This window comes from Pristiophorus japonicus, chromosome 2, assembly GCF_044704955.1.
Source record: "Pristiophorus japonicus isolate sPriJap1 chromosome 2, sPriJap1.hap1, whole genome shotgun sequence".
In the NCBI taxonomy this organism is placed as follows: Eukaryota; Metazoa; Chordata; class Chondrichthyes; family Pristiophoridae; genus Pristiophorus; species Pristiophorus japonicus.
In genome coordinates this window covers 228957464-228970905 of record NC_091978.1, presented here as the reverse complement: position 1 = coordinate 228970905, position 13442 = coordinate 228957464, and the positions used below count along the sequence as shown (strand labels likewise).

Here is a 13442-nt window from a genome sequence, read left to right as displayed (position 1 = left end):
AAGCTCACGGGGTCGGGGGTTATATATTAGCATGGATAGAGGATTGGGAGACTGTTTTCTGTTAGAGAGTCGGGATAAATGGGTCATTTTCAAGTTGGCAAACTGTAACTAGTGGGGTGCCACAGGGATCAGTGCTGGGGCCTCAACTATTTACAATCTATATTAATGACTTGGGTGAAGAGACCAAGGGTAATGTAGCCACATTTATTGATAATACAAAAATAGGTGGGAAAGCAAGTTGTGAACAGGATACAAAGAATCTGCAAAGGGATATAGATAGGATAAGTGAGTGGGCAAAAATTTGGCAGATGGAGTATAATGTTGGAAAATGTGAGGTTATCCTCTTCGATAGAAAAAATAAAAAAACAAATTATTATTTAAATGGAGAGAGACTACAAAATGCTGTAGTTCAGAGGGATCTGAGGCTCCTTGTACATGAAACACGAAAAGTTAACATTCAGGTACAGCAAGTAATTAGGAAGGCAAATGGAATGTTGGCCTTTATTGCAAGGGGGATAGAGTATAAAAGCAGAGAAGTCCTGCTACAACTGTACAGGGTTGGTGAGACCACACCTGGAGTGCTGTATACAATTTTGGTCTCCTTATTTAAGGAGGGATATACAGGGAACTCTCGTTTATCCGGATCGCTTGGGGATTCGGCAACTCCAGGTAAACAAATTTTCCGTTAGGTCGAGTTTACATTTTAAAGTTAAAACTTTAATGAATAAATACAATCAGCTACATACAGTAACAAGGCAGTTAAGTATGCAAAATATGGACATTACCAGCATGCATGTACTTCCGCCGGACTGTAACCGCAGAGGGACAAATGCTGCACTGGGAGTGACTGCAGGTGGCCTAGAGGAGGAGATTGTTTAGCTCCGGGGTTCCTGAGCGCGCTCTCTGGGCTGCGTTCTGTGCCTGGAACCCGGTGTTGGCACTGCCCCCGTTCCCAATGTCAGCGGCGGCCGCGAGAGACAGCGGTTGCAGCAGCGCGCAAGTACACACACCAGCAAAGCAAGGGCAGAGGATCTGTAACAGGTGGGTGATTTGCTCTTCCAGGTTACGGTTCAGGTGGCAAAGTGGAAAATTAAACCTATTCATTGGTTAAAATGAACTCCATGCTAATCAAAACAGCCGGTGAGAAGTGGCGCAATATTTTAAATTCCGTTCCAGCAGGTTTTCCATTAGATCCGTATCCGGATAAACGAGAGTTACCTGTACTTGCATTGGAGGCAGCTCACAGAAGGTTCACTAGGTTGATTCCTGAGATGGAGGGGCTGTCTTATGAAGAAAGGTTGAGCAAGTTGGGCCTATACTCATTGAAGTTTAGAAGAATGAGAGCTGATCTTATTGAAACATATAAAATTTTGAGTGGGCTTGAAAGGGTAGATGCAGAGAAGATGTTTCCACTTGTGGGGGAATCTAGAACTAGGGACTGTAGTTTAAGAATAACGGGTCGCTCATTTAAAATGGAGGAGGAGGAATGTCTTCTCCGAGGGTTGTGAATCTTTGGAATTCTCTACCCCAGAGAGCTGTGGAGGCTGAATCATTGAATATATTTAAGGTGGGGATAGACAGATTTTTGAACAATAGGAGAGTCAAGAGTTATGAGGAGTGGGCAGGGAAGTGGAGTTGAGGCCAAGATCAGCTCAACCATGATCTTATTGAATGGCGGAGCAGGCTCGACGGGCCAAATGGCTGCCTAATGCTCCTATTTCTGATCTGATCTACATTCGCTCCCAGTCCCCCAACATCTCCAACTTAAAATTCTCAGCTTTATGTTTCAGATTATAGATCTTGCACAGCTCAACAAGTGACAGGATGCTTGGACGTAACAGTCTTCCAGAGACTTCCGCAATGTAAAGCTATAGATGTGTTCTTCAAATTATCAATCTATCTAATTCAGATCTCAAGATGTAACTATTGATACTGGGAGTAGTTTCCAATGTATATTTCTGACCAAACTCCCTGAGGAGCAGAGATGTCAATCAACCACGGTACTAAAAATTACAAGTCAGTAGTAGCCCAGCAATTACAAAGCGTGCTTAATGCCCAGTTATTGTCAAAAGTGCCTTTGTGTCTACAAGTCTGAATACAGGGTCACACATACACAGAAATATACTAAACTAACCTATGACAGATTGCACGCATACATGTTGAAGTGTTTCTGGCCTCTTTTGCATCCCTGATTTTAATCACTCCACCATGGTTCTGCTTTCTGCTGCCTGTGCCCTATTCTCTGGAATTCCCTCCCTGATCCTCTCCACCTCTCTACCCATCCCTCCTCCTTTTAAGACACTTGTTAAAACCTACCTCTTTCGCCAAACTTTTGGTGACCTGCAATAATATCTTGCGTTTCTCGGTGTCAATTTTTGTTCGATAATGCTCTTGTGAAGCGCCTTCACTATGTTAAAGATGCTATATAAATGCAAGTTGTTGTTTGTGAAATATTTGATAACTAATTGTATATCTGTGAATATTTGTGTGATCTAGATAATCAATAGTTGTTAGGTTTGCTTTTAAGAAAAAAGAGAGAGAAAACCGGGAACTATAGACCAGTTAGCCTGTTATCAATAGTAAGGAAAATGCTAGATTCTGTTAGTAGGGACATGGTTACACGGCACTTAGAAAATCATAATATGACTGCGTAGAATCAACGCGGATTTATTAAAGGGAAATCGTGTTTGACAAATCTAAGAGGTAACTAGCAGGGAAGTTGAAGGGAAGCCAGTGGATGTAGTGTATTTGGATTTTCAGAAAGCTTTTGATAAGGTGCCACACAAGAGGTTATTATACAAAATTTGGCATCATGGGATTGGGGTAATATATTAACCATGGATTGGTTAATGGACAGAAAACAGAGCGTAGGAATAAACGGCTCATTTTCGGGTTGGCAAGCTGTAACTAGTGAGGTACCGCAAGGATCAGTGCTTGGGTCTCAATTATTTACAATCTATATCAATGACTTGGATGAGTGTAATGAATCCAAGTTTGCTGATAATACAAAGCTAGGTGGGAAAGTAAGTTGTGAGGAGGATGCAAAGGGATATAGACATGTTAAGTGAGTGATCAACAACATGACAGATGGATTACATTGTGGAGAAATGTGAAGTTATCCACTTTGGTAGGAAAAGTAGAAAAGCAGAATTTTTTTTTTTTTTAAATGGTCAGAGATTGGGAAATATTGGTATTCAGAGGGACCTGGGTGTCCTTGTACACTAATCACTGAAAGTTAACATGCAGGTACCGCAAGCAATTAGGAAAGCAAATGTTATGTTAGCCTTTATTATAAGAGGATTGGGGTATAAGAGTAAGGAAGTCCTGCTGCAATTATATAGGGCCTTAGTGAGATCACACCTGGAGTACTGTGTACAGTTTTGGTCTCCTTACCCAAGGAAGGATATACTTGCCTTGGAGGGAGTGCAATGAAGGTTCACCAGACTGATTCCTGGGGTGGGTGGATTGTCTTAGGAAGAGAGATTGAGGAGACTAGGCCTATATTCCCTAAAATTTAGAAGAATGAAAAGTGATCCCATTGTAACATACAAACTTCTTAGAGCTTGACAGGGTAGATGCAGGGAGTATAGTTCCCCTGGTTCGGGAGGCGAGAACTAGGGATCACAATCTCAGAATAAGAGGTTGGCCATTTAGGACTGAGATGAGAAATTTCTTCACTCAAAGGATCACGAATCTTTGAAATTCTCTACTCCAGAGGGCTGTGTAGTGTCGTTGAGTATATTCAAGACTAAGATTGATAGGTTTTTGGATATTAAGGACATAGCGTGATATGGGGGTAGTGCAGGAAGGTATAGTTGAGATATAAGATGAGCCATGATCTTACTGAATGGTGCAGCAGGCACTAAGGGCTGAATGGTCTACTCCTGCTTCTATTTTTTATGTTTGTTTTTTCTCTCCTGACAGTCCACAGGAATGAAGATATTAGAAGATACAGTTCTCAAGCAGGTCTTGCTGGAGAAGATGAGTTATTGGCAGACAGTTACATTCCAAATAGGAGATCCAGGTACATTTTCTCAGTTACAATTGTAAAATTCCTAAAATAGATGCAACAATTTATTAAGATGATGGAACCTCCTTTATCCACACTCCCATCACAAAATGTATATGGTAATTGACTTCATTTATGTGATTATTCACCAATCTCCATTATCCTTTGGGAGGGGCTCCCATTATGGGGGAAAGTGGAAGTTCTACCATAAATTCGTTAGAAGGTGTTTTTCCCCTGTGATTATCCCCTTTTTCCCCATATATTATACATACTTTGGCATTTCATTAATGCCTGTTATAGTTTATGTGCAACAATCCCAGAATTTTTAGCTTCAATGTATGGAAGTAAAAGTGTGCAGTACTTAAATTGTGAATCCTAGCTTTACACTTCAATCTTAGGCAACTAGATTATTTTGTAACATGACCAAAAGTAATCACTAGGATTGTCCCAATTATAGAAACCCATAATAAATAAATAACAAAATACTATCAAATGTTATGTCGTGGTGGTGTCCAGAGTTTGTGATTTTTAATTCATCATTGAAATCTCTTGATACTAGGGCTGCAACTTAAAAAGGAAGGTTACTATGTGGATAAGTTCCATCACTGATGAATGCTCATCTGTTTTAGTGTGGTTTATCTTAATTTATAAGCACCTGCATAGAACTTAGTAAACACATAAATTAGAAAACGGGTATGGGGGAAACAGACTGAAGTGTCAACAAGTCAGGGAGCACATTCAGTACATCTGTCCCAAAATATGATTCTCAGTTTGCCAGTCTCAGAGATTGATTTGGGTCTCGTCTCCATAACCGTTAGTAATCTGAGACCAGGGTGGAGCACTCGGGATAACTTCCCTTTGTCCTTAAAGCACACAGTTAATCATTACACCATCTACAGTTCAAAGGGTTCAAAATTTCAATGGGCATCCAGCATATTATAGATTTTTCCTGCTGGTTAAACAGAATGGAAAGTCATTGTAAAATATTTTCCACAGTTGTCCACAATAAAATACCAATTTATTGAAAAGACATTCACTACATGATGTCTTTGCAGATAGAAGAGAAGATGGTACAGGATTTATTTGAAAGCATACATTATTTTAACAGGATGGCCTTGGTTTGTGAGAGGCTAAATATTATGATTCAGTTATATTGGTTACCACTTGAGAAATAGCAATTTAATTGGGGCCAAAAGATACTGAATGCAATTGCGTCCCATGAGAAGCAGCCATTTCTTACTCACCATCTTTTGGATAATTCTACTGAGAAGCTTGTCTATAGTTACATAAACACAATTAAAGAAGAATTCCAATATATGTTGTGCCTTGGCATTCAAAGTTAATATTGGGCGATGTGTGTGTAGCTTGTGGCACAAACAGTCTTGAAAAACAGAGTAGAATGGGAGTGATATGTCAATACACATTTTAAAGTTTGGTTTGAATGAGAAATTTTGTGTAAGGTAGAATGATGGATGCACGTTAAAGGGATAGGTAATTTAACTTTGCTAGCTTCCATGAATATCCATTGTAAGTAGTAAAATAATTTAAGTCAAATGTGTTACTACTGTAACTGCAATGATTATTACAGCTTTGCGTTTTCACAAAGTGTAATGAAAAAGCATGAATTAAAACCTTGCCTTGCATACCATAAAACAGTGCTTCTATTTTTTGAAATTTTGCCTTGGTATTCCCTTTCTCGCTTTTCTAAATACAAATGAGGTTTGATGGTGTTGGCTACATTTTGGTGGCACTGTCATTATTTCCATTCCTGTTGTTTAGAAAGAAAAGCTTTTGTCTGAATCTCTGGGAGTCCGTTTGCCCCCCTTTCCCTTCAAATTATTCTGAGCAAAACTCTGATTAAAAACACAGGCAAAGTGTGCTTTGTAATTGTTTTGGAATTCTTTTTTGTGAAAATAATTTCCACACACAATAAGCCAGGCCACCACTGGTTGTCCTGAGCAAAAACAGGGAGAAAAAAAGCAGTGAGTCATCCTGTGCTGTTGCTCATACATGACTTAGTTATAGGGCAGTATCGGCAACTTGCCAGACTGTTGACAAATGGTCCACAACACAAAGGAGGCCAAAGAGGGGAGAAGAAAATAGACCGGGAGAACAGAGAAAATTATTTTTTTTTTAAATTGTGATGCAAACTGAGAGTAAACCAGTGTAACATTTGACTGATCAACTGATGCTTTCATAAAACCCTCTAAATTAGAACTTTTCAAATTCTGCAGTCATTATGAGGTTCCAGGGGATGACAATGTAGTGAGCCAGGAATTAATGCTGAAACGTCAGGAGGAAGAACTAAAGCAGCTCCAGAACAGATTAACTCGACAGCAGTTCCAATCAGGACTTCACAAAGCTGACATGATCAAAGCATCCATGTTAGACATCACCAGGGATACTTTGAGAGATGTGGCAATGGAAACATCCCTGACTCAAAGAAAATTGAAGGTAAGCACATCAGTTGGTTTTAATTGGGAAACAAACAGCTCTAAATTTAAAGTTGTATTTTGTACCTGTATTTCTCCACATGTTGGGCCAAAATTTAGGCTGTTTTTACTATCAGGTTTGACAGAGCGGACTCTTGATCGATTTTCACCTCTTTGACAATTTTTTTGGAGTGCACCGGTAGTCAGTCATAATGGGGGCGGAAGTGCGGCGGTAAGTGCTGGTGGGGGGTGGGATGGAATCTCCGCCATTGTCACTCAGCAGCAGAGCGGTGGTGACATCATTGAGCATCTGCGTCACCACGTCTCCCCCCTCATTTAAAGGGAGAGAAGCAGCGACATTTTTTTTTTAGGTTCGGCCACTGGGCCACCGGGGGGCGGTTTTGGCCAGACCAGTGGCCTGGCACCCAAGAGGGAGTGTGGGCAGACAGGCCGAACCCGGGGCCATAATTGGTTGGCCGGGAAAAAAAAGAACATGGCGGTCACAGCAGTGCGCCCTTCCCTTGAAGGGCCGCCGCGATGCCATGGCTCTCACACACAAAGCAAGGCGTACTGACAGGAAAAAGTTGTCGGGGGCACCGCGCAGCAGATCGTGGATCTTTTTAGGTAAATTTTGCGTGGAGTGGGATGGAGCTGCAGGAGATTGACGGTACGCGCTTTGATTACGTGCTTGGGGCAGTCGGCAGCAGTGGGGCGGAAGTGGGGACTGCCTGAAAAATCCCCGAGGTGAATTTGGATCGTGGCGGCCAATGGACTGCAAGGCGGCGGCCAATTGATTTTGCCGCATGGCCGTCGCAAAATGGCGGTAACGGGCCTTATCCAAACCCTGATTTTCCGCCCTGTTGAGTTCCTGATTGCGATTTTCCCATCCTGGTTTAGATTGGGGACAGGTTAAGGGTTAATACGCTGCTCTTCTGCTTCTGGAACCCAGGTTTGAATCCTTTGCAGACTGGTAGATGAAGATATCCAATCTCTACCAGCTGTGAATTAAGTTTGGACTCTCTGAACCCAGCTCAGAGCTGTTGTGAGCTCACCACATTAAAGCTCCATCCTTTGGTATTAAATTGGCAATCCTACTTGAAGGTGCCACAAGGTTAGCTGGCATAAGAAATGGAAATGCTACATTGGTGTAATCAGGGTTGTTATTTCTGTGGTTGGCTAAAATGTAACTTTGGGGCATTTTATCTATCCTGTGCTCTATCTAAATTGGGAGTGCTCAATCCTGATAGATATAAATGGTTCAAGAATGTGCTACTCCTGAACAATTACTTTTTCTTTTATTTTCAGGATGTGGGTGACACTGGCAAGGCTGCATTTATTGCCCATCCCTAGTTTCCCTGAATAGGTGGTGATGGGTCTTCTTGAGTAATGTTTGTTTTTACAAATGAGTGACCCGTTGTGTCATTTCAGAGAGTATTAAGAATCAACCACATAGTGTGGGGCTGGAGTGTCATCAGTCAGTTTTTATTACAATCTGGCTGCATTCCTGATCATTTTTGTTTCTGGTGCCAGCCCACAAATTACCAGGTTTATTGAATTTATTTTCATAACTGGCCATGTTGGGATTTGAAATCTCACTATCTACATTGCTAGTCCAACATCATTTGGCCATTCCCCCATGAAAAAGATGTGGCACAAACAATTTTAATGTATTTTGGGCAGTAGATTGTTGGAAAGGGTGTGGTTTCCCATAGGTAGATGAGAGGTGATTCAAGTTTAGGACGAGCAAGTGGAGTTAGTCCAGATTGGTTTAGTTGATGTAAAAATTATAAAGCAGGATTCCAAACAACCATTCATCGCATGTATTCTATTTATTCTCAGTGCAGCTCTTGCTAGTAAAGTATTGATGTATTTTGATAGCTACTTTTGTTTGGTGCGATACTTTTTTAATTGACAGTTTCGAATAGGTACATGATGAATTGTTACACGTTACTAAAGAAAGTCTGACTGATGGTGAATTTGTCTCCAAAATTGTGGCTGTGTTAAACAGCTACATTTGAAGAATGATTGTATCAAATAAGCTATTATTTCCTCCCCCCTCCAGTTTAACTGTGTACATTGTACAGCAATAATTGAAACATTTATTATTTTTCCCCTCAGAATTTCTTTGGACCTGAGTTTGTTAAAATGACCAGTGAGCCTTCTGTTGCACTCGATCTTCCTTCATCAATTCTGGTAAGATTAATGGAAAAAATATTAATGGTTCGGTAACCAGCTAAAATTGTTCAAAAGTTAGCCCATTTAAATAAAATATTAGTTAATCTCCCGTAGTGTTTGGGATGGGAGTGTATTCTTGCTGCCTGGGAAATTCTCTCTGGGGGCGGGGGGGGCACATGACCCAGTACATTCGGCCAATGTGGGGGGCAGGCAGGTTCAGTATCGTATCAATATTGGGATACTGAGGACACACGTCAGAGCTTGAAATATTGAGTTGAAAGTGATGCTGCATAATGCCACTTGTGCCATTGGTAAGCTGGAAAGATTGCGTTATGGCTGCTGCTGTTTTGCTTTTTCATACTTGGATATGGGCCTGGATTTTGCGGAGACGATGACGGCATATAAGAATTAGGAACAGGAGTAGGCCATCTAGCCCCTCGAGCCTGCTCCGCCATTCAACAAGATCATGGCTGATCTGGTCGTGGACTCAGCTCCACTTACCCGCCCGCTCCCCATAACCCTTAATTCCCTTATTGGTTAAAAATCTATCTATCTGTGACTTGAATACATTCAATGAGCTAGCCTCAACTGCTTCCTTGAGCAGAGAATTCCACAGATTCACAACCCTGTGGGAGAAGAAATTCCTTCTCAACTCGGTTTTAAATTGGCTCCCCTGTATTTTGAGGCTGTGCCCCCTAGTTCTAGTCTCCCCGACCAGTGGAAACAACCTCTCTGCCTCTATCTTGTCTATCCCTTTCATTACTTTAAAAGTTTCATCCTTCTGAACTCCAACGAGTAAAGACCCAGTCTACTCAATCTATCATCATAAGGTCACCCCCTCATCTCCGGAATCAGCCTAGTGAATCGTGTCTGTACCCACTCCAAAGCTAATATCTCGTTCCTTAAGTAAGGTGACCAAAACTGCATGCAGTATTCCAGGTGCGGCCTCACCAATACCCTGTACAGTTGCAGCAGGACCTCCCTGCTTTTGTACTCCATCCCTCTCGCAATGAAGGCCAACATTCCATTCACCTTCCTGATTACCTGCTGCACCTGCAAACAAACTTTTTGGGATTCATGCAGAAGGACCCCCAGGTCCCTCTGCACTGCAGCATGTTGTAATTTCTTCCCATTCAAATAATATTCCATTTTACTGTTTTTTTTTCCAAGGTGGATGACCTCACACTTTCCGACATTGTATTCCATCTGCCAAACCTTAGCCCATTCGCTTAACCTATCTAAATCTCTTTGCAGCCTCTCTGTGTCCTCTACACAACCCGCTTTCCCACTAATCTTTGTGTCATCTGCAAATTTTGTTACACTACACTCTCCCCTCTTCCAGGTCATCTATGTATATTGTAAACAGCTGTGGTCCCAGCACCGAACCCTGTGGCACACCACTAACCACCGATTTCCAACCCGAAAAGAACCCATTTATCCCGACTCTCTGCTTTCTGTTTGCCAGCCAATTCTCGATCCATGCTAATACATTTCCTCTGACTCCGCGTACCTTTATCTTCTGCAGTAACCTTTTTTGTGGCACCTTATCGAATGCCTTTTGGAAATCTAAATACACCACATCCATCGGTACATCTCTATCCACCATGCTCGTTATATCCTCAAAGAATTCCAGTAAATTAGTTAAAACATGATTTCCCTTTCATGAATCCATGTTGCGTCTGCTTGATTGCACTATTCCTCTCTAGATGTCCTGCTATTTCTTCCTTAATGATAGCTTCAAGCATTTTCCCCACTACAGATGTTAAACTAACCGGCCTATAGTTACCTGCCTTTTTTAAACAGAGGCGTTACATTAGCTGCTTTACAATCTGCTGGTATCTCCCCAGAGTCCAGAGAATTTTGGTAGATTATAACGAATGCATCTGCTATAACTTCCGCCATCTCTTTGAATACTCTGGGATGCATTTCATCAGGACCAGGGGACTTGGCTACCTTGAGTCCCATTAGTCTGTCCAACACTACCCCCCTAGTGATAGTGATTGTCTCAAGGTCCTCCCTTCCCACATTTCCGTGATGAGCAATTTTTGGCATGGGTTTTGTGTCTTCCACTGTGAAGACCGAAGCAAAATAATTGTTTAAGGTCTCAGCCATTTCCACATTTCCCATTATTAAATCCCCCTTCTCATCTTCTAAGGGACCAACATTTACTTTAGTCACTCTTTTCCGTTTTATATATCTGTAAAAGCTTTTACTAACTGTTTTTATGTTTTGCGCAAGTTTATTTTCGTAATCTATCTTTCCTTTCTTTATTGCTTTCTTAGTCATTCTTTGCCGTCGTTTAAAATGTTCCCAATCTTCTAGTTTCCCACTAACCTTGGCAACCTTATACGCATTGGTTTTTAATTTGATACTCTCCTTTATTTCCTTGATTATCCATGGCTGGTTATCCCTTCTCTTACCGCCCTTCTTTTTCACTGGAATATATTTTTGTTGAGCATTATGAAAGAGCTCCTTAAAAGTCCTCCACTGTTCCTCAATTGTGCCACCGTTTAGTCTGTCTTTCCAGTCTAATTTAGCCAACTCTGCCCTCATCCCACTGTAGTCCCCTTTGTTTAAGCATAGTATGCTCGTTTGAGACGCTACTTCCTCACCCTCAATCTATTATAAATTCAACCATACTGTGATCACTCATTCCGAGAGGATCTTTTACTAGGAGATCGTTTATTATTCCTGTCTCATTACACAGGACCAGATCTAAGATAGCTTGCTCCCTTGTAGGTTCTGTAACATACTATTCTAAGAAACAATCCCGTATGCATTCTATGAATTCCTCCTCAAGACTGCCCCGTGCGATTTGAGTTGACCAATCGATATGTAGGTTAAAATCCCCCATGATTACTGCCGTTCCTTTTTCACATGCCTCCATTATTTCCTTGATTATTGTCCGCCCCACCGTGAAGTTATTATTTGGGGGCCTATAAACTACGCCCACCAGTGACTTTTTCCCCTTACTATCTCTAATCACCACCCACAATGATTCAACATTTTGTTCATTAGAGCCAATATCATCTCTCACAACTGCCCTGATATCATCCTTTATAAACAGAGCTACCCCACCTCCTTTCCCTTCTTGTCTATCTTTCCGAATTGTAAGATACCCCTGTATGTTTAATTCCCAGTCTTGGCCACCCTGCAATCACATTTCTGTAATAGTCACCAAATCATACCCATTTGTAATGATTTGTGCCGTCAACTCATTTACTTTATTTCGAATGCTGCGTGCATTTAGGTAGAGTGTTTTAATAGTTTTTAAACCATGATTTTTAGTTTTGACCCCTCTTGCAGCTCCTTTATATTCATACATATTGTCCCTTCCTATCACCTTGTGGTTTTCACTTACCCCAGTGCTACTCTGCTCTGTTGCCTCCTGCCTTTTGCATTCTTTCTTGGGGTATTGTTCATCTAAGCTCTCACCCACTCTAACTAGCTCAGAGCCCTCTCCTGGGTTCCGAATACGCCTCGCATTGAGGCACCGAGCTTTCATGCTTGCCTTTTTATTACACTTTGACCCTTTAGAATTTTGCTGTACAGTGGCCCTTTTTTGTTTTTTGCCTTGGGTTTCTCTGCCCTCCACTTTTACTCATCTCCTTTCTGTCTCGCTTCTGTCTCCATTTTGTTTCCCTCTGTCTCCCTGCACTGGTTCCCATCCCCCTGCCATATTATGCTGAGCATACGCCGTCGTATGCCTACTAAAAGGCCCCGCAAGTTCAGGGTTTCCACATATGCTGTGAATTGAATAGTAAATTGCGATCAAGTAGCACTTGCTCACTGATAACCTGCACACTGATGCTCAGTTTGGCTTCCACCAGAACCACTCAGCTACAGACTTTACTACATCTTGGTCCAATCACCCTAAGAATGAATTTAAAAAAAAAAAAATCTTTATTTAAACAAATTGATTTGTTTTGCAGAAAAATGGACTGTTGAGTTGTGCACATGTTCATTTTTGTAAACATTTGTTGACTGTCACTTTGTTCACAGGCATGTAAATTGAGTGTTCACATTGCCGCCTTAATATTTGGCTAACTATAGATTAACAGACTGTCATAGCCGTTTAAGATTTTTTGTGTGCAATAAACATTGAGGGCTAAAAATTCAGTAAACACTTGCAAGGCACAGGCGCAGAAGTCTCACCTCTCACGAGAAATTGGGGTCACCGCCCCCGAAAGGAAGTGGAGCACTAAATCGAGCGTTCCACTTTCTTTCTGGGGCGGTAGTGGGGCAGAATCAGTAGCGTGTAGGAGGGGCTCTTACCTGAATTAAAGGGAAGGGCCCATGCTGCATACACTGCAGGGAAAAACGGATCCTACCTGGACCACTAGGGAGCAGGGATGCCATGCCAACAGCCCAGCACTCAAGCAGAGTGCCGGGCTGACCGATTGTGGCACAGGCTCTCATCCAAAGCGCCAACAGTGCGCACAGAAAAATCGTCAATTTTTTTTTAAGCAACAGCCAGCCTCCTCCCCTTTAACTTTCGCCCTGCGAGTGGCCGGCCACCAGGTACAAGTCGCTTGAAGCTGTCGCTATCATCACCCGGCGCAGCCTCGGGGCGATACCCAATTTAGGGTCTGGTGCTGTAATGAGGCAAAGCACAAGGTGATGACGTCCACATCGCTGGCGCAGCAGAGCAGTGCACTGCGTGTTACTGCTGTAGCTAAACTCCCGTCGAATTTAGCGGGAGTCGTTAGCAGTGCTGCATCCGGTCATAAAGTCATTAGCGCCCCCGCGGGTGTTAATGGGAAGTGCTAATGACCTGAATTCTCCCACTGAGACTCTGAACAAGTTAAAAACCCATTTGCTTGAAT

General features: G+C 42.0%; 1 protein-coding gene across 1 annotated transcript in view; it reads left to right on the top strand.

Moving 5' to 3' along the window:
- Positions 1-13442, top strand: part of ptpn13 (protein tyrosine phosphatase non-receptor type 13) — a 361948-nt gene that overhangs the window by 172264 nt on the left and 176242 nt on the right. Inside the window, exons 9-11 of the mRNA XM_070871054.1 lie at positions 3925-4024; positions 6244-6463; positions 8560-8634. Coding sequence (XP_070727155.1) covers positions 3925-4024; positions 6244-6463; positions 8560-8634 — 395 coding nt within the window. The remainder of the gene's footprint in view (positions 1-3924; positions 4025-6243; positions 6464-8559; positions 8635-13442) is intronic.